Genomic DNA, 20,221 nt, shown 5'->3' with positions numbered 1-20,221 from the left:
GTGTCCAAACATTTGAGTGGTAATGTTTATACTAGGCTGTGTCAGAGGAAGGCCCAAAAAATTGTCAAAGACTACGGTCACCCGAGTCATAGACTGTTCTCTCTGTTACCGCATGGAAAGTGGTACCGGTGCGCCAAGTCTATGTCCAAGAGGCCCCTGATCAGCTTCTACCACCAAGCCATAAGACTGCTGAACAATTAATCAAATGACCTCCCGAACTATTTACATTGACCTCCCAAACTATTTACATTGACCCCCCTCCATTATTTTTTACACTGCTGCTACTCGCTGCTTATTATCTATGCATAGTCACTTTGCCCCTACCTACATGTACAAATGACCTTGACTAACCTGTGACCCCGCACATTGACTCGGTACCGGGTATCCCTTGTAAATAGCCTCGTTATTGTTATGTAATTTTCTTGTGTTACTTTTTGAATAATTGTTTGAACTAGTTTATTTATCTTGAAGTACATTGTTAGTTAGGGGCTTGTAAGTAAGTGGTAGAAGTTGGTATTTGGTTATTATGTTTTTTTCATGGTTGTGCAGAATTGGTCAGATCATGATTGATCGTACATTCCAGCACAGTAGGTGGCGGCATGCAAATAAACGTTTGTTTGCGGACCGCCATGATACCATAGAAAAAGATGAACTGGTGGTGGCGGTAACGCAGAATGAGTCGGCAGCAGAGTCTCGTATGGACCGGAAGTTAGGCCGGAAGGAGGAAAACACTAATGTAGCTAGCTGGTAGCTAACCATGCATATATTATTTAGTGTACTGGTAAATATTGTCAATAATTCCTCAGGTTTCTATCAAACTGTAACGTTAGTAACAAGCTAGTGTCCCGTAGAGCCTTCTGCTGTTTTGCGGTAATGCGGATTGACAGAAGAATCTAACCCGGAAGCTGGCCTGGAAGAAAGAAGATCCTTGTGTTGATAGCCAGCTAGCTTAGTTTGGTAGTGTCTGAAATGTGTCTGATATCATTTGATGTCGTTTAAATTAGACTTGGATTTTGCCCAACTCGGACTATATACGTGGAGTTAGCGATATTTTCAACGACCATTTCATACAGTTTTGCTATCTGGTCTATGAAAGTAAATTATCTAGCTACCGTTGGCCTAGCTAGTTAGCAATCTGAGTTGTATGGAAAGTAATCCGCTAGATAATGTGACCTCGTGGTGAACTGTCGGGGATTTGAGAAGAATCTGCTTTAGTTTAATTCAGTGACCCAACTCTTTCATAGGAAACTATTTCTGAAGAATTCACGATGAATGAGGTAAGAATGACTGTAACTAATGCTAAACCAGTCGGGATGGCGATGCCTAAAGAATTAGGTAGTTAGATCATTCATTTAGCTATGTATTAAAGCTTCAATTAGTAGTTGAAACGATCACAAAGGGTCTTGCCTCCGCTCTCAGAAGCTAATAAAAAAGCTGAGAGGTGGCCTGAAGAAATGTAACCACTCTCAAATTCATAAACAGAGCTATTGATGCAAGGACTGACCATCCATGATATGAAAATTATCGTTTTAACCATGTTGTGAGGTTAAATAGTGTTTGTTTACATTTACTTTGTTTACAAACATCGGAGTAAAACAAGTTTATATTTTGGGTTCTGATTGGTATATATAACTAATTCAATCTTATTCTTTGTTTTAGGATTCTGCCGACCCATCCAACCCCCCTCTCTCCTGCTCCACTGAACCCAACCCTCCAGAGTCACTGGTTCCTGACTCTAACCATAGAGACATCGACACCTGCAGTGAAATACCCAGATTTAACATTGTAGTCAAGGAGGAGGAAGACTGGGACGTGGATGATACTGGTAAATAATCATGCTTCATTAATTACATCTCAGAGATTACATAGTTCCAGACTCTCTGATCCAGAGTTACTACAGTTAGTGAGTCATTTAGCAGACTCTCTGATCCAGAGCCACTACAGGTAGTGAGTGCATACATTTTCAAACTTTTTTGTTGTTGTATTTAGTCCTCCTGATCCAGGGTTAATCGTAACCCACAACCCTGGCGTAGTCCAGACCTACCAGAGTTACTACAGTAGTGAGTCATTTAGCAGACTCTGATCCAGAGTTACTACAGCAGACTATCCAGTGAGTCATTTAGCAGACTCTCTGATCCAGAGTTAATTCTACAGTAGTGAGTCAAACTAGCAGACTCTCTGATCCAGAGCCACTACCTTTACCTCTTATTCTAAACATAACCCATTTAGGCCCTAACAGAGAAACTTACCCTTATTCTAAACATAACCCTTTTATTGTTGTAACCTTACCCTTATTCTAAACATAACACTGACCCTAAAAATGCCATGACCTACCCTTATTCTAAACATAACCCTAGCCCTAACCTTATCCTTATTCTAAACATAACCCTGGCCCTAACCTTACCCTTATTCTAAACATAACCCTGGCCCTAACCTTACCCTTATTCTAAACATAACCCTGGCCCTAACCTTACCCTTATTCTAAACATAACCCTAACCTTACCCTTATTCTAAACATGACCCTAACCTTACCCTTATTCTAAACATAACCCTAACCTTACCCTTATTCTAAACATAACCCTAACCTTACCCTTATTCTAAACATAACCCTAACCTTACCCTTATTCTAAACATAACCCTAACCTTACCCTTATTCTAAACATAACCCTAACCTTACCCTTATTCTAAACATAACCCTAACCTTTCTGACCCTTATTCTAAACATAACCCTAACCTTACCCTTATTCTAAACATAACTGCTAACCTGGGATATATTATTATTAACATAACTGTAACCGTGGCAAGCAGTTGCTAAGCAACAGATAGTCCATCTGTAGCTGCTGTACAGATGGACACACTATTTGTTTAATTCAATAAAAGGGTAATTGTTAATGGAATAAAAACACAGGACAGTGACTGATAATAGCTATAAAATAGTCATACGTTTTGTTTACCTCTTGAATCATTCCATGTCATTTCAGGTAGCCATGACAACCACCATCACAATGATTCTTATAAAATTGCGTCTGTAGTTAGTAACAGATAAGATTCGCTTTCCTGCAACGTTTAATTTTTGTTCTTGAAATTACCTTTAATCTCTGAGAAATGAAGCTAATTGATAGAATCCAAATGGGCCCTTTTTGATTTATAGGATTGACATAATAGTCAATAAATACCCACATCTGATCTGGACCAAACGTAGTCCTTCCACTGAGTGAAAAGAGTATGTGGACATCCGTCATATTTGTGGATTCGGCCGTTTCTGCCTCACCCGTTGCTGACAGGTGTATAAAATCAAGCACACTCCATAGACAAACATTGGTAATAGACTGAAGAGCTTCCGTACTGAAGAGCTCAACTGCCCCGATCAACTGTAAGTGCTGTTCTTGTGAAGTGCAAACATCTAGGAGCAACAACGGCTCAGCCGCGAAGTGGTAGGCCACACAAGCTCACGCGAACGGGACTGCCGAGTGCTGTAGCATGTAAAAATCGGCTTGTCCTCAGTTGCAACACACACTACCGAGTTCCAAAATTGCCTCTGGAAGTAACTTCAGCACAAGAACTGTTTGTCAGGAGCTTCATGAAATGGGTTTCCATGAGCCTAAGATCACAATGTCAAGCGTCGGTTGGAGTGGTGTAAGGCTCGCTGCCATTGGACTCTGGAGCAATGCCAACGCGTTTTATGGATTGATGAATCATGCCTGAATGCATAGTGCCAACTATAAAGTTTGGTGGAGGAGGAATAATGGTCCGGGGCTGTTTTTCATGGTTCGGGCTAGGCTCCTTTAGTTCCAGTGAAGGGAAATCTTAGAGCTACAGCATACAATAACATTCTAGACGATTATGTGCTTCTAACTTTGTGGCAACTGTTTGGTGAAGGCCCTTTCCTGTTTCAGCATGACATTTCCTCCGTTCGCTGTTCCTCACCCCCAGAGCCAATTCCTCCTTTGGCCGCCTATCCTTCCAGTTCTCTGCTGCCAATGACTGGAACGAATTGGAACGAATTGCAGAAATCACTGGAGCTGGAGACTCATATCGCCCTCACTAACTTTAAACATCAGCTGTCAGAGCATCTTACAGATCATTGCACCTGTACACAGCCCATCTGTAAATAGCCCATCCAACTACCTCATCCCCATATATATATTTTTTTTTGCTCCTTTGCACCCCAGTATCTCTACTTGCACATTCATCTTCTGCACATCTCACTCCAGTGTTTAATTGCTAAATTGTAATTACTTCGAAACTACGGCCTATTTATTGCCTTACCTCCCTTACCTCATTTGCACACACTGTATATAGACTTTTCTATTGTGTTATTGACTGTATGTTTGCTTATTCCATGTGTAACTGTGTTGTTGTTTGTGTCGCACCGCTTTGCTTTATTTTGGCCAGGTCGCAGTTGTAAATGAGAACTTGTTCTCAACTGGTCTACCTGGTTAAATAAAGGTGGAATAATAATAATTTAAAAAGTGAGGTAGGCCATAGAGGCGAAATAATTACAACTTAGCATTAATACTGGAGTGATGTGCAGATGATGTGCAGTTATGTTTATATACTGTTTTACCGAGTTCATATGTATATACCTATTTAACTACTGCTGTACACACCTTTCTATTCATATACTGACCTTACTGTCTATATACACCATTATTTATATATGTATATATATATATATTCCGGACTGTTATGATACATACAATCCCACCAAAATGTATTGTTAGGTAACACTGCACTGTTGGAGCTAGAGACATAAGCATTTAGCTTCACCTGCTATAACAACGGCAGAATACTGTGTGTACATGACCAGTAACATTTGATTTGATTTTAAGTGGAGCAGCCTTGATTTGGAGGGTTAAAATATCCTTCTGGTGGTTAGCTTAGGGCTAACTGTGCCAGGTTATCTCATGGGAAAGGCTAACATGTAGCATTTTCGAGAAAAGTATGGACCCTATACTTTTACAATATTTATTTTCTGTTTAGTCAGCAAACATTTTGACTTAGTCGGGGTGTTGACTAATATTTATGTCTTTACCACAGAAGAGAGACCTGACCACTGCTCTGACAGTGAAGGGAGTCCCTCTACATCAGGACTACCTGAACAACACCAGGGGAATCACACAGCTAAGAAGATTCACTTTTGTTCAGTGTGTGGAAAGAACTGTCACAAGTTATCAAAACTACAAATACATATGAGAACTCACACAGGAGAAAAGCCTTACTCCTGCTCTGTTTGTGGGAAGCAATTCAGTGAGAAAGGAAACCTGAAAAAACACCAGACCTTGCACACAGGAGAGAAGCTGTACAGTTGCTCCGTGTGCGGGGAGAGTTTCTCTTCATCGTCAAATCTTACCAAACACCAGAGAACACACACAGGAGAGAGTCAAGTGTCTGTAGCTGTAGAAGAGTGTGGTTTTACACCACCATTGGTTATCAAAGTGAAAGAGGAGGACGAGGATCCTGCTTTTGGTAAGTTAAAGGGACTCATTCTGTAAGGGCTTGAATTGCAAAACATTTGTTTTTATCAAACTTTGTATTACTTTGTTATTCGAAGGTAAAAATATATAGTTAGTTCCACATTTTCGCATAGTTTATCCATCCCATCTTATCCCACAGCAGAGAGACATGACCACTGCTCTGACAGCGAAGGGAGTCCCTCTACATCAGGACTACCTGAACAACACCAGGGGAATCACACGGCTAAGAAGATTCACTTTTGTTCAGTGTGTGGAAAGAACTGTCACAAGTTATCAAAACTACAAATACATATGAGAACTCACACAGGAGAAAAGCCTTACTCCTGCTCTGTCTGCGGGAAGCAATTCAGCGACAAAGGAAACCTGAAAAAACACCAGACGGTGCACACAGGAGAGAAGCTGTACAGTTGCTCCGTGTGCGGGGAGAGTTTCTCTTCATCGTCAATTCTTACCAATCACCAGAGAACACACACAGGAGAGAGTCAAGTGTCTGTAGCTGTAGAAGAGTGTGGTTTTACACCACCACTGGTTATCATAGTGAAAGAGGAGGACGAGGATCCTGCTTTTGGTAAGTTAAAGGGACTTATTCTGTAAGGGCATGAATTGCCAAACTTCTTTTTTTTAACCAATCATTGCGTTACTTTCAGTTATTCAAAGGTGGAAAAAAACATATAGTTCCACATTACACATGGTTTATCCATCCCATCTTATCCCACTGCAGAGAGACCTGACCACTACTCTGAGAGTGAAGGAAGTCCCTCTACATCAGGACTACCTGAACAACACCAGGGGAATCACACGGCTAAGAAGATTCACTGCTGTTCGGTGTGTGGAAAAAACTGTCAGAAGTTATCAAAACTACAAATACATATGAGAACTCACACAGGAGAAAAGCCTTACTCCTGCTCTGTCTGCGGGAAGCAATTCAGCGACAAAGGAAACCTGAAAAAACACCAGACGGTGCACACAGGAGAGAAGCTGTACAGTTGCACCGTGTGCGGGGAGAGTTTCTCTTCATCGTCAAATCTTACCAAACACCAGAGAACACACACAGGAGAGAGTCAAGTGTCTGTAGCTGTAGAAGAGTGTGGTTTTACACCACCATTGGTTATCAAAGTGAAAGAGGAGGACGAGGATCCTGCTTTTGGTAAGTTAAAGGTACATAATTCTGTAAGGGCTTGAATTGCAAAAATGTTTTATTAATAATTATTTATATTACTTTCAGTTATTCAAAGGAAAAAAACTATGGTGACAATTCCACATTTTCACGTAGTTTATCCATCCCATCTTATCCCACAGCAGAGAAACATAACCACTGCACTGACAGTGAAGTGAGTCACTCTACATCAGGAGAACCTAAAAAAAACAGGAGAATCACACAGCAAAGAGCTCTCATTGCTGTACAGTGTGCGGAAGAGATTGCCAAAAGCTATCATCACTGCTAATACATATGAGAATACACACAGGAGAAAAGCCATACCCTTGCTCTGTGTGTGGAAAGCAGTTCCGTGTAAAAAGACATCTTCAAGACCACCAGAAAGTGCACACTGGAGAGAAACCTTACGTCTGCTCCAAATGTGACAAGAGGTTTGGTTTCGCTTCAGCCTTGAAAAGGCACCAGTGGTTACACGCAGAAGAGAAACCTTACTCCTGCTCTGTGTGTGGGAAGGGTTTCGGCCGTCCAGATCAGTTAAAGGACCACTCTCTGCAACACGCAGGGAAACCCCACTGCTGTTCTGTGTGTGGGAAGGGTTTCAGCCGTCCAGATCAGCTAAAGGACCACTCTCTGCAACACGCAGGGAAACCCCACTACTGTTCTGTGTGTGGGAAGTGTTTCAGTGAGAAGGGGTATCTTGAAGACCACCAGTCAGTGCACACTGGAGAGAAACGACACCCTTGCCCTGTCTGCAAGAAGAGTTTTGTAAGATTAGCAGGCCTTAAAGTCCACCTCAGATATCATACAGGAGAGAAACCTTACAGCTGCGCTAAATGCGGCCAGAGCTTCATTAGTTCTCAAAAACTTCAGAGACACCAGAAAACTCATGCTGGTTTACCACCTGTTGAGTTTCAAAACCCTGTTACAATTGAAGGAGAGCGGGAGGGAGAAGATGAGGAAGTTGGTGGTCTGATTAATTCAGATGGAGAAGAGGTTGGTTGGGATCTTCATCGTCTCGGTAAGTGGAAGCAGAACAGCCATGAATTACATGAATACAATATTGACTTTGAATGAACATCGCTCTTATTTAAAAATCCAATGCATCCATTTTTTTTTACTCCATGTGAAATCATTTCTGGGTAAAAATGCAGTACCTTGCTGTGATTGTTTTCAATTAAAATGGTCAACGATAAACAAGCAACATCTCAAGCAAGAATTTTGCTAGGACTGTCTGGGAGTTGTCTGAGTAAAGAGGGGAAAACTGAAAATGAGCTGTTATTGGCAGAGCGGTTTGGAACTCTCTTTCTTATTGGTCTGTTAACTACTTTACCGCCTGGTGATGTCACCAGACAGGCCAAAACTCCATCCCACCAAAACAGGCTGAAATTTCAAAATTCTAACAGCACTTACACTAAAAGGGTATTATCGGGGTAGCCTAGTGGTTAGAGCGTTGGACTAGTAAGCGAAAGGTTGAAGTTCGAATCCCCGAGCTGACAAGGTACAAATCTGTCATTCTGCCCCTGAACAGGCAGTTAACCCACTGTTCCTAGGCCGTCATTGAAAATAAGAATTTGTTCTTAACTGACTTGCCTAGTAAAATAAAGGTAATTTTTTTTTAAATAAACAGTTTTGTGTGTAAATGTGTATAAAATACAGGAAATCGCATCGCATCACTGCACTGAACCTTCTAACCTATGTTGTCTCATTCACACAGACGAGAGTTCGGAGGGGAGAACCTCTACATCAGGAGAACCTAAAGAAACCTAGGGGAATCTCAAAGCTCAGAGATACAGTTGCTCTGTGTGTGGGACAGACCGGCAACGGTTATTTGATCTGAAAAAGACAAAATGACAGTGCACACAGGAGAGAAATCGCACAGCTGTCCTGTGTGTGGGAATAGTTTTAGACGAGCAGACTTCGTGAAACAACACCTGTGGACACACAAAGGAGACACATGGGGAGAAACCTTACCCGTGTTCTGTCTGTGGGGAGACTTTAAGCAAGATCGCCAGACCTTTAAAATGCACAATAGAGTTCATACAGGAGAGAAACCTTACAGCTGTGCTGAATGTGGCCAGAGCTTTTTGCCATAGTTTCTACATCTGCGTTGTTATATTGCTTATATAGGTCTATCTCATTAGTAGCTTATTAATAATTTTAGGTAATGTAAGAATGATGCATTTAATTGTTTTTCTTTACTTTGTGTGTTATACTTATCTCTTGTGATTTTCTCCATGAGGGTGGTGAGAGAGAGACCCAACAACTTATTATATTATAGTATCCCTTCCTCGTAACCATGTTTGCCAGTGACAGTCTCTTCCCATTAAAATATTTTTGTTTGCCAAAAAGTTCCGTTGGTAGACCCATGTAATTCCAGCTCGTATTGCGAGGGTTGTTTTCCCAATGCTTTTTCAGTGCGTCTGTCTATAAAAGTGAATCCTCGTGATTGTATCGTCCTGTTCTCTTTTCGTAACCCATAGTAAAGATGATTCATTCTGTTCTCTTTTCGTAACCCATAGTAAAGATGATTCATTCTGTCATTCTGTTCATTCTGTTCTCTTTTCATAACCCACAGTGAAGATGATTCATTCTGTTCTCTTTTCGTAACCCACAGTGAAGAGGATTCATTCTGTTCTCTTCGAACCCACAGTGAAGAGGATTCATTCCTTTTTAGCCTAATAAAATACTTCAACCAGTCTCTGTGACAGATTCATGTGTCGACCCTAAAAGTTTGTGGGCAACGTTTGTCACCGTTTATAGTTCATATTTAACGTTTTCTTTACAGTTATAGTGTTGTGGCTTTGCTGGCATTCATTTTTAAACCATGGTGTTTCCCCCAACGAGGTTGACATGCTGAAATCACCACTGGACATTATCATTGAGACCTGTAGCTACACGTGGCATGTTGTCCATGATGAACATGTTTATACAGTGGGGAGAACATTATCATTTGATACACTGCCGATTTTGCATGTTTTCCAACTTACAAAGCATGTATAGGTCTGTCATTTTTATCATAGGTACACTTCAACTGTGAGAGACGGAATCTAAAACAAAAATCCAGAAAATCACGTTTTATATTTAAGTAATTAATTTGCATTTTATTGCATGAACTTTGCGAAGTATTTGATCACCTACCAACTATAAAAAGATTCCAGCTCTTATTCAGACCTGTTAGTTTTACTTTAAGCTGCCCTTACCTGTTCTCCACTCATTACCTGTAGTTTTGCACCTGTTTGAACTCGAAATTACCTTCTATAAAAGACACCTGTCCACACATCAATCAAACAGAGTTTTCAACCTTTCCACAATGGCCAAGACCAGACAGCTGTGTAAGGACATCAGGGATAAAATTTTAGAACCATTCCAAGGCTGGGATGGCTTTAGCACAATGGATCATTGTCTTGGTGGAAGGCAAATCTCAGTAAATCCAATGGACCTTTCAAATCTCCACGGTAACAGAGAGCAGGAGGTCCATTTGACAGAGATCCATGTTCCCATCAATTTTAACCATCTTCCTGTCCCTGCTGAAGAGCAGGCCCAAACCATGATGCTGCCACCACCATGTTTGACAGTGGGGATGGTGTGTTCAGGGTGATGAGCTGTTTGACTCAACATCATGGCTGCTTTTGCATTGTTGCCAAAAAGTTCAATGCTGCATTACCAGAGCACCTACTTCCACATGTTTGGTGTAACTCCCATGGCTTATAAAAAATATACAAATACCCTATCCCATCTAACACTCAGTAAAAATAAAAAAGGAAACATCCCCTTTCCATAAAGCCCTGATTTGTGATTACGACTCATTGTTGTCCTATGGATATCAGACTATACCACGGGTATGACAAACCATTTAGTTTTACTGCTCTTTGCATTGGATCAGTCAGTTTATAAGCTGAAAGTTTAGAGGGACGGCCAGGTTTGGTAGATTTGCAGTGGTCTGATATATTCCATTTCAATATTATCGCTCTGCACAGTGCTCCTTGGGATGTTTAAAGCTTGGGAAATCTTTTGTATCCAAAAGACTTTAAACTTCTTCACAGCAGTATCTCGGACCTCCTGGTGTGTTCCTTGTTCTTCAATGCTTCACAATATAATGTGCATCCCGAGCCTATCTGTGCAGGGATGGAAACGGAAGTATTAAAAGGTGGAATGAATCAAACAGCAGATCAAGATCGGGAGATCCTCAAGGGATCCTGGGAGAGTTTGCTGTCAAACAGCAAGATAAGATCGGGCCCAAGGGATCCTGCACGGCCCGTTTTTCAGGGATTTCTTAAAAAGTTGAAAATCCAATAAATGTCCCACTTCAAACTTTTCTGCCGATTCTTCACAAAAAAATCCAGTTTTATATCTTTATGTTTGAAGCCTGAAAGTTTATAACTGTCGAAATTCAAGGGGGCCAAAACTTTCCAAGGCACTTTTAACCAATCACCATTGAGATCTTTTGCTACACGTGGCATGTTGTCCATGATGAACATGTTTATAAAGTGGGGAGAACAAGTATTTGATACACTGCTGATTTTGCAGGTTTTCCAACTTCAAAGCATGTAGAGGTTGTTTTATCAATTATTTTAATGTGAGAGACTCTGCAATCAGAAAATTCTTTTATTATTTAGGACAATTTGCATTTTACTCATGACATAAGTATTTGATCACCTACCAACTAGAAAGAATGTCGTCCTCCAGACCTGTTAGTTTTTCATTATAAGCCCTCAGTCTCCACACACTTAACTGTATTAACTGCACCTGTTTGAACTCTTCCTCTGCATGGTTTGAATGAAAGCTCAATCAAACAGACGTAACCTCTGACAATAGCCAAGACTTCACATGTGTAGGTAGATGCCCTTCCTCTGCAGTGGTTTGGGAATGACAAGCAGCTTGGTGAGAAGTGCATCTGACTAAATCCAATGGACCTTTCAAATGTCCACGGGAACAGATGCAGGAGGTCCTTTGCAGTGGTTTGGGAAAGAATAGAGTCTCTTCAGTGAGTGTCCAAACCCCCATTATCTCAACCAATCATGGCTGCTTCCTCTGCGTGAGGTTTGGGAATGGCATCAAGTAAATGCTGCATTACCGACACCTCTGGACTGGAGTATAACTCCCTTTATACTTATAAAAAATATAGGTAGATCCCATCTAACACTCAGTAAAATAAAAAAGGAAACATTACTGAGTTCTGAATTCTGATTCACTCAAAGCCATGGTATATCAGACCGTATACCACGGGTATGACAAACCATTTAGTTTTACTCTCTTTACATTGTAACCAGTTTATACCTGAACATCCGGGGTTTTCATATTTGGCCCCATGGCTAAGGTCCTCTGACGGGAGTTCTACTCTGTTCAAGGACAGCCCTTAGTCCGTGGTTTATTGAAGGCCATATATCACACCTCCTCTGGGTCTAATTGCTTAATTTCACAATATAATAAGCATCCACGCCGCCTCACTGTGCTGACAGAAGTACCTTTCCCAAACGGAATCAAACAGCAGATAAGATTTTCAAGGGATCCTGGGACGGGTTGTCAAACAGCAGATAAGATCCTCCCAACAATCCTGGGACAAGGCCGTGTCAAACAGCAGATAAGATCAAGGGATCCTGGGAGGGCTCCAATTTCCGGGGAATTTCATTGTTGTTCCAAAAGTCCCTTTTTCCCCAGACACAATAATGTCCATTCAGGAGATTAATCTTTATAACTTTGAAATGACCATCCACAAAATCCACCTTTTTAACACACCTGGTAGCTTTTGACTGGCAGTAAAGATTTACTACAGGCTGTGGATGAGTCCACCACCAACACCTTCACAGGCATCACTTGTTTTATCAATTATTTGAATTTGCCTCTGCAAGGAGATTCTTTACAGGACACTCCAGGAACTCAGGATCGTGATCCCCACCACAATTACCACACTGTCGTCCTTCCACACGCCGTTTTCATTATACTCCGTAAGTCTGCACATGAAAGTGCAGATGTTCACAAGCTCTTCCTCTGAAGAAGTGGTTTGCAGAATGAAAGCTCTAACAGTGTATCTGAGATATAAAATGAGTCATGGTATATCGTATGCAGAGGCTGCAGTGACAGATTGGGAATGGAACTACAGTGTAATGATGGAACTTCCATGGCTGCTCCTGAGGTAGACCTAATGTCTGGTGGATTCTGCTCGTCCTGGCATGGTTTCTGAGTAGACCTAAGTCTGTTTCTGCTCGTCCTCTGCATGGTTTGGGAATGAAAGCCTACAGTGAATCTGACATAAACAAGCTTCACATGTCCTGTAGGTAGATGCTCTTCCTCTGCAGTGGTTTGGGAATGAAAGCTCTTACAGTGAAACTCATAACCAAGCTTGCATGTGTAGGTAGATGCTCTTCCTCTGCATGGTTTGGGAATGAAAGCCAGTGAATCTGACCTAATGTCGGGTAGATCTGCTTCGTCCTGGCATGGTTTCCATGGGAACCTAATGTCTGTTTCTGTGAATCCTGGCATGGTTTCCATGAGTAGACCTAATGTCTGCAGTGTTTCTGAATGAAAGCTCGTCCTGGCATGGTTTCCATGAGTAGACCTAATGTCGGGGTGTTTTGCTCGTCCTGGCATGGTTTCCAGTGAATCTGACCTAATGTCAAGGTGTTTCATGTGTCCTGGCATGGTTTCCATCGAAACAACAGGACCGACGGTCGGTTCTGTTTCTGCTCGTCCCCAGCGGGTCATGGTTTCCATGAACCAGACCTACACCAGGAATTCTTTCATGTATTCAACCTGGCATGGTTTCCATGAGTGACTCTCTGACGGGAGTTTTCTGAGTTCAAAGATACCTGGCATGGTTTCCATGAAGCCCTAAACTGTCGGGTGTTTTCAGAAATACAACGAATCAAAATAAGCATGGTTTCCATGACAGACTCCACCTGTTCCTGTGTCCTGGCATGGTTTCCCATTTTAGACCCTCAAACGGGTGTTTCTGCTCGTCCTGGCATGGTTTCCATGAGTAGACCTAATGTCAAGGTGTTTCTGCTCGCCCTTCATGGTTTCCACTCCAATTTTAGACCTTTCATTGTTGTTTCTGTTTTTTCCCCAGACATGGTTTCCATTCAGTAGACATAATGTTCACCAACTTTGAACTCAGCATCCACTGGCATGGTTTCCACCTGAGCTTTTCCTTTCTGACAGATTTCTGCTCGGTTGGGATGGTTTCCATGATCACCACCAATCACGGCTTGGCAAGGTTCTGTATTTTCTCTGTGTCAAACAGCTGGTTTCCATTTTATATATACCTAATGTTATATTTGAGTTTTTCTGCTCGCCACATGTTCATGGTTTCCATGAAGAAGACCTAATGTCGGGGTGTTTCTGCTCGAGATGAGCATGATTTCCATGAGTGTTAGACAGATTGGTGGAACAGTGGAATGTTTCTGAACTTCCATGGCATGGTTTCCTGACTGAGTAGACCTAATGTCTGGTGTTTCTGCTCGTCCTGGCATGGTTTCCATGAGTAGACCTAATGTCGGGGTGTTTCTGCTCGTCCTGGCATGGTTTCCATGAGTAGACCTAATGTCGGGTGTTTCTGCTCGTCCTGGCATGGTTTCCATGAGTAGACCTAATGTCTGGTGTTTCTGCTCGTCCTGGCATGGTTTCCATGAGTAGACCTAATGTCGGTGTTTCTGCTCGTCCTGGCATGGTTTCCATGAGTAGACCTAATGTCGGGGTGTTTCTGCTCGTCCTGGCATGGTTTCCATGAGTAGACCTAATGTCGGGTGTTTCTGCTCGTCCTGGCATGGTTTCCATGAGTAGACCTAATGTCTGGTGTTTCTGCTCGTCCTGGCATGGTTTCCATGAGTAGACCTAATGTCGGGGTGTTTCTGCTCGTCCTGGCATGGTTTCCATGAGTAGACCTAATGTCGGGTGTTTCTGCTCGTCCTGGCATGGTTTCCATGAGTAGACCTAATGTCGGTGTTTCTGCTCGTCCTGGCATGGTTTCCATGAGTAGACCTAATGTCGGGGTGTTTCTGCTCGTCCTGGCATGGTTTCCATGAGTAGACCTAATGTCGGGGTGTTTCTGCTCGTCCTGGCATGGTTTCCATGAGTAGACCTAATGTCGGGTGTTTCTGCTCGTCCTGGCATGGTTTCCATGAGTAGACCTAATGTCTGGTGTTTCTGCTCGTCCTGGCATGGTTTCCATGAGTAGACCTAATGTCGGGGTGTTTCTGCTCGTCCTGGCATGGTTTCCATGAGTAGACCTAATGTCGGGTGTTTCTGCTCGTCCTGGCATGGTTTCCATGAGTAGACCTAATGTCGGGTGTTTCTGCTCGTCCTGGCATGGTTTCCATGAGTAGACCTAATGTCTGGTGTTTCTGCTCGTCCTGGCATGGTTTCCATGAGTAGACCTAATGTCGGGTGTTTCTGCTCGTCCTGGCATGGTTTCCATGAGTAGACCTAATGTCGGGTGTTTCTGCTCGTCCTGGCATGGTTTCCATGAGTAGACCTAATGTCGGGTGTTTCTGCTCGTCCTGGCATGGTTTCCATGAGTAGACCTAATGTCGGGTGTTTCTGCTCGTCCTGGCATGGTTTCCATGAGTAGATCTAATGTCTGGTGTTTTTGCTCGTCCTGGCATGGTTTCCATGAGTAGACCTAATGTCGGGTGTTTCTGCTCGTCCTGGCATGGTTTCCATGAGTAGACCTAATGTCGGGGTGTTTCTGCTCGTCCTGGCATGGTTTCCATGAGTAGACCTAATGTCGGGTGTTTCTGCTCGTCCTGGCATGGTTTCCATGAGTAGACCTAATGTCGGGTGTTTCTGCTCGTCCTGGCATGGTTTCCATGAGTAGACCTAATGTCGGGTGTTTCTGCTCGTCCTGGCATGGTTTCCATGAGTAGACCTAATGTCGGGTGTTTCTGCTCGTCCTGGCATGGTTTCCATGAGTAGACCTAATGTCAAGTGTTTCTGCTCGTCCTGGCATGGTTTCCATGAGTAGACCTAATGTCGGGTGTTTCTGCTCGTCCTGGCATGGTTTCCATGAGTAGACCTAATGTTGGGGTGTTTCTGCTCGTCCTGGCATGGTTTCCATGAGTAGACCTAATGTTGGGGTGTTTCTGCTCGTCCTGGCATGGTTTCCATGAGTAGACCTAATGTCTGGTGTTTCTGCTCGTCCTGGCATGGTTTCCATGAGTAGACCTAATGTCGGGTGTTTTCTGCTCGTCCTGGCATGGTTTCCATGAGTAGACCTAATGTCGGTGTTTCTGCTCGTCCTGGCATGGTTTCCACGAGTAGACCTAATGTCGGGTGTTTCTGCTCGTCCTGGCATGGTTTCCATGAGTAGACCTAATGTCGGGTGTTTCTGCTCGTCCTGGCATGGTTTCCATGAGTAGACCTAATGTCGGGTGTTTCTGCTCGTCCTGGCATGGTTTCCACGAGTAGACCTAATGTCGGGTGTTTCTGCTCGTCCTGGCATGGTTTCCATGAGTAGACCTAATGTCGGGGTGTTTCTGCTCGTCCCTGGCATGGTTTCCATGAGTAGACCTAATGTCGGGGTGTTTCTGCTCGTCCTGGCATGGTTTCCATGAGTAGACCTAATGTCGGGGTGTTTCTGCTCGTCCTGGCATGGTTTCCATGAGTAGACCTAATGTCGGGGTGTTTCTGCTCGTCCTGGCATGGTTTCCATGAGTAGATCTAATGTCGGGGTGTTTCTGCTCGTCCTGGCATGGTTTCCAGGACACATAAACCTGAATTCTGGCTTTTATTGGTAAGACTATCAATGGCATGGTTTGGAAAGAAGAAATGCCAGATTGAAGGTTACTGTGGAGATGGCAAAAGAGATATTGGGGGTTATTGTTACATTTGAAATGGTTTCCATGAGTGAACAATACTAAGGGTGGGGGTCTGCATAATATAGATACAGTTTAATGGGGTAGACCTTGGGGGTGTTTTTAGTTGTTGATCTGGAACAATGCTAAGGAGTTTTCAGTATGAGTAGACCTAATGAAAGTGTTTCTGTCCTGGAATGGTTTCCATGAGTAGACCTAATGTCGGGTGTTTTTGCTCGTCCTGGCATGGTTTCCATGAGTAGACCTAATGTCTGGTGTTTCTGCTCGTCCTGGAATGGTTTCCATGAGTAGACCTAATGTCTGGTGTTTCTGCTCGTCCTGGCATGGTTTCCACGAGTAGACCTAATGTCTTGACTTTTCCGACATTTTGTTAAGTTACAGTCTTATCTAAAATTGATTAAATAAAATGTTTTTCTCATCAATCTATCTTTTAGCAAATAAAAATAAAACAGAAATATCTTATTTACATAAGTTTTCAGACTCTTTGCTAAGAGACTCGCAATTGAGCTCAGATGCATCCTGTTTCCATTGCTCATCCGTGAGATGGTTATACAACTTGATAGGAGTCCACCTGTTGTAAAGTCAGTTGATTGGACATGGTTTGGAAAGGCACACACATGGCTATATAAGGTCCCACAGTTGACAGGGCATGTCAGGAGCAAAACCAAGCCAAGGTCAAGAGCTCAGAGCTCAGAGACAGGATTGTGTCAAGGCACAGATCTGGGGAAGGGAACCAAAAACATTCTACAGCATTCAAGGTCCTCAAGACCAGTTGATTCCATCATTCTTAAATAGAAGTTTGGAACCACCAAGACTCCTTCTAGTGCTGGTTGCCTGGCAAAACTGAGCAATTAGGGAGTTGACCAAGAACCCGATGGTCACTCTGATAGAGTACTAGAGTTCCTCTGTGGAGATGGGAGAACCTAACAGGCCTTTATGGTAGAGTGGCCAGACGGAAGCCATTCCTCAGTATAATACACATGACAGCCTGCTTGGAGTTTTCCATAAGGCTCCTAAAAACTAAAAAGAAAGATTCTCTGGTCTGATGAAACCAAGATTGAACTCTTTGGCCTGAATGTCATGAGTCACGTCTGGAGGAAACCTGGCACCATCCCTACAGTGAAGCATGGTGGTGGCAGCATCATGCTGTGGGGATGTTTTTCAGCGGCAGGGACTGGGAGACTAGTCAGGATCGAGGCAAAGATGAACGGAGCATAATACAGAGAGATCCTTGATGAAAACCTGCTCCAGAACGCTCAGGACCTCAGGCTCGGGTGAAGGTTCACCTTCCGACAGGACAATGACCTGAAGCACACAGCCAAGACAACATAGGAATGGCTTCGGGACAAGTCAATGACCTTGGGTGGCTCAGCCAGAGATAGGACTTGAACCCGATCAAACATCTCTGGAGAGACCTGAAAATAGCAGTGCAGCGACGCTCTCCATCCAACCTGACAGAACTTGAGAGGATTTCCAGAGAGGAATGGGAGAAACTCCGTAAGTACAGGTGTGCCAAACTTGTTGCGTCATACACAAGAAGACTTGAGGCTGTAATCGCTGCCAAAGGTGCTTCAGCAAAGTACTGAGTAAAGAGTCTGAATACTTGTGTAAATGTAATATTTCAGTTTTTTTCATATACATTTCCCAAACTGTTCTAAAAATCTGTTTATGCTTCGACATTATGGGGTATTGTGTGTGTAGATTGATGAGTGAAAAAAATGATTGAATACATTTTAGAATTTGGCTGTAACGTAACAAAATGTGAAAAAGTCAAGGGGTTTGAATACTTTCCCAGTGCACTGTAGATGCAGTTTAATAGGGTAGGAAGGTTGGGGAGTTTTTTGGGGGGTAAATTGTTGCTATCGTTTTTTTGTTTTATAACCGTTATTAGACTGTGGCAATGCCGAACATGGTATTTTGTCTGCTAATGCCTGCAATAAAGTGACGAAAACGATATGACAACAATAACGTCTAATGTAACTGGCCCCTCTAACAGTACAACTGGCCCCAGCTTGGCCCCCAGTTGAAATGGACTGGAACCGCCACTGGGTGGTAGAAGTTGGTATTTGGTTATGTTATTTTCATGGTAGCACAGAATTTGGAAGATCATGATTGATCGTACATTCCAGCACAGTAGATGGCGGCATGCACTTAAACGTTTGTTTGCGGACCGCCATGACACACAGAAGACGGTGAACTGGTGGTGGCGGTAATGTAGAATGGGTCGGCAGCAGAGTCGAGGAAGGACCGGAAGTTAGACCGGAAGCAGGAAGACACTAATGTGGCTAGCTGGTAGCTAACCATGCATATATTATTAATTGTACCGGTAAAACATTTCAATATTTTCAAACTGTAACATTAGTAACAAGCTAGTGTCCCGTAGAGCCTTCTGCTGTTTTGCGGTAATGAGGATTGACAGAAGAATCTAACCCGGAAGCTGGCCTGGAAGAAAGATGATGCTTATGTTGGCCTAGCTAGTTAGCTATCTGATTTGTATGGAAAGTAATCCGCAAGCTAAACTATTTCTGAAGAATTCACGATGAATGAGGTGAGAATGACTATAACTAATGCTAAACCAGTCGGGATGGCGATGCCTAAAGAATTAGCTAGGTAGATCATTCATTTAGCTAAGTATTAAAGCTTCAATTAGTAGTTGAAACGATCACAAAGGGTCTTGCCTCCCCTCTTAAAAGCTAATAAAAAAAGCTGAGAGGTGGCCTGAAGAAATGTAACCACTCTCAAATTCATAAACAGAGCTATTGATGCAAGGACTGACCATCCATGATATGAAAATGATCGTTTTAACCATGTTGTGAGGTTAAATAGTGTTTGTTTACATTTACTTTGTTTACAAACATCGGAGAAAAACAAGTTTATATTTTGGGTTCTGATGGGGAACCACATAATGAATGGGAACATAGAAGTAATTCATATGTCATGAAATGAATGTAGCAACTACAGATTGCCCCTTTAACATCTAATTCTTTATTTTAGGATTCTGCCGACCCATCCAACCCCCCTCTCTCCTGCTCCACTGAACCATCCTCTCTCCTGCTCCACTCCCCCTCTCCTGCTCCACTGAACCCAACCCTCCACTGAACCCAACCCCCTCTCTCCTGTCCACTGGCTCCACTGAACCTCCAGAATCACTGGTTCCTGACTCTAACCATAGAGACATCGACACCTGCAGTGAAATACCCAGATTTAACATTGTAGTCAAGGAGGAGGAAGACTGGGACGTGGATGATACTGGTAAATAAACATGCCTCATTAATTACATCTCAGAGATTACACACTTCCATTATATATATATATAGCAGTTTAATTGGTAACACTTTATTTGATAATCCACCTGTAGATTCTCTACAGACATCAGTACCATGTCAACTAGCTATCTACTAGCCCTAACCTTACCCTTATTCTAAACATAACCCTAACCTTACCCTTATTCTAAACATAACCCTAACCTTACCCTTATTCTAAACATAACCCTAACCTTACCCTTATTCTAATCATAACCCTAACCTTACCCTTATTCTAAACATAACCCTAACCTTACCCTTATTCTAAACATAACCCTAACCTTACCCTTATTCTAAACATAACCCTAACCTTACCCTTATTCTAAACATAACCCTGGTCCTAACCCTACCCTTATTCTAAACATAACCTAACCTTACCCTTATTCTAAACATAGCCCTAACCTTACCCTTATTCTAAACATAACCCTAACCTTACCCTTATTCTAAACATAACCCTAACCTTATTCTAAGCAGCTT

The 20,221-nt window shown here is 42.6% G+C and overlaps 1 protein-coding gene and 1 long non-coding RNA gene across 3 annotated transcripts in view; both read left to right on the top strand.

The window, feature by feature from the left end:
- Nucleotides 1-691: 691 nt before the first annotated feature.
- The window catches only part of LOC135533847 (zinc finger protein 271-like), a 52,395-nt gene continuing 32,865 nt past the window's right edge, over nucleotides 692-20,221 (top strand). The window contains exons 1-6 of one of the 2 annotated variants that reach the window (XM_064961063.1): nucleotides 692-1,277; nucleotides 1,660-1,825; nucleotides 5,041-5,469; nucleotides 5,617-6,045; nucleotides 6,199-6,624; nucleotides 6,777-7,022. In XM_064961063.1, coding sequence (XP_064817135.1) covers nucleotides 1,269-1,277; nucleotides 1,660-1,825; nucleotides 5,041-5,469; nucleotides 5,617-6,045; nucleotides 6,199-6,624; nucleotides 6,777-6,922 — 1,605 coding nt within the window. In that variant the 5' untranslated portion in view covers nucleotides 692-1,268 and the 3' untranslated portion in view covers nucleotides 6,923-7,022. Of the gene's footprint in view, nucleotides 1,278-1,659; nucleotides 1,826-5,040; nucleotides 5,470-5,616; nucleotides 6,046-6,198; nucleotides 6,625-6,776; nucleotides 7,023-20,221 lie in introns of those variants that run through there. The other variant, XM_064961060.1, reaches the window with a different exon arrangement.
- Nucleotides 7,678-9,133, top strand: LOC135533971 (uncharacterized). The gene is made up of 2 exons (XR_010454613.1): nucleotides 7,678-8,237; nucleotides 8,348-9,133. It is a non-coding gene; the product is annotated as an uncharacterized LOC135533971 (long non-coding RNA).

The sequence above is a fragment of the Oncorhynchus masou genome, chromosome 5 (genome assembly GCF_036934945.1).
Source record: "Oncorhynchus masou masou isolate Uvic2021 chromosome 5, UVic_Omas_1.1, whole genome shotgun sequence".
Taxonomy (NCBI): Eukaryota; Metazoa; Chordata; class Actinopteri; order Salmoniformes; family Salmonidae; genus Oncorhynchus; species Oncorhynchus masou.
This window is presented reverse-complemented; position numbering and strand designations above follow the sequence as displayed.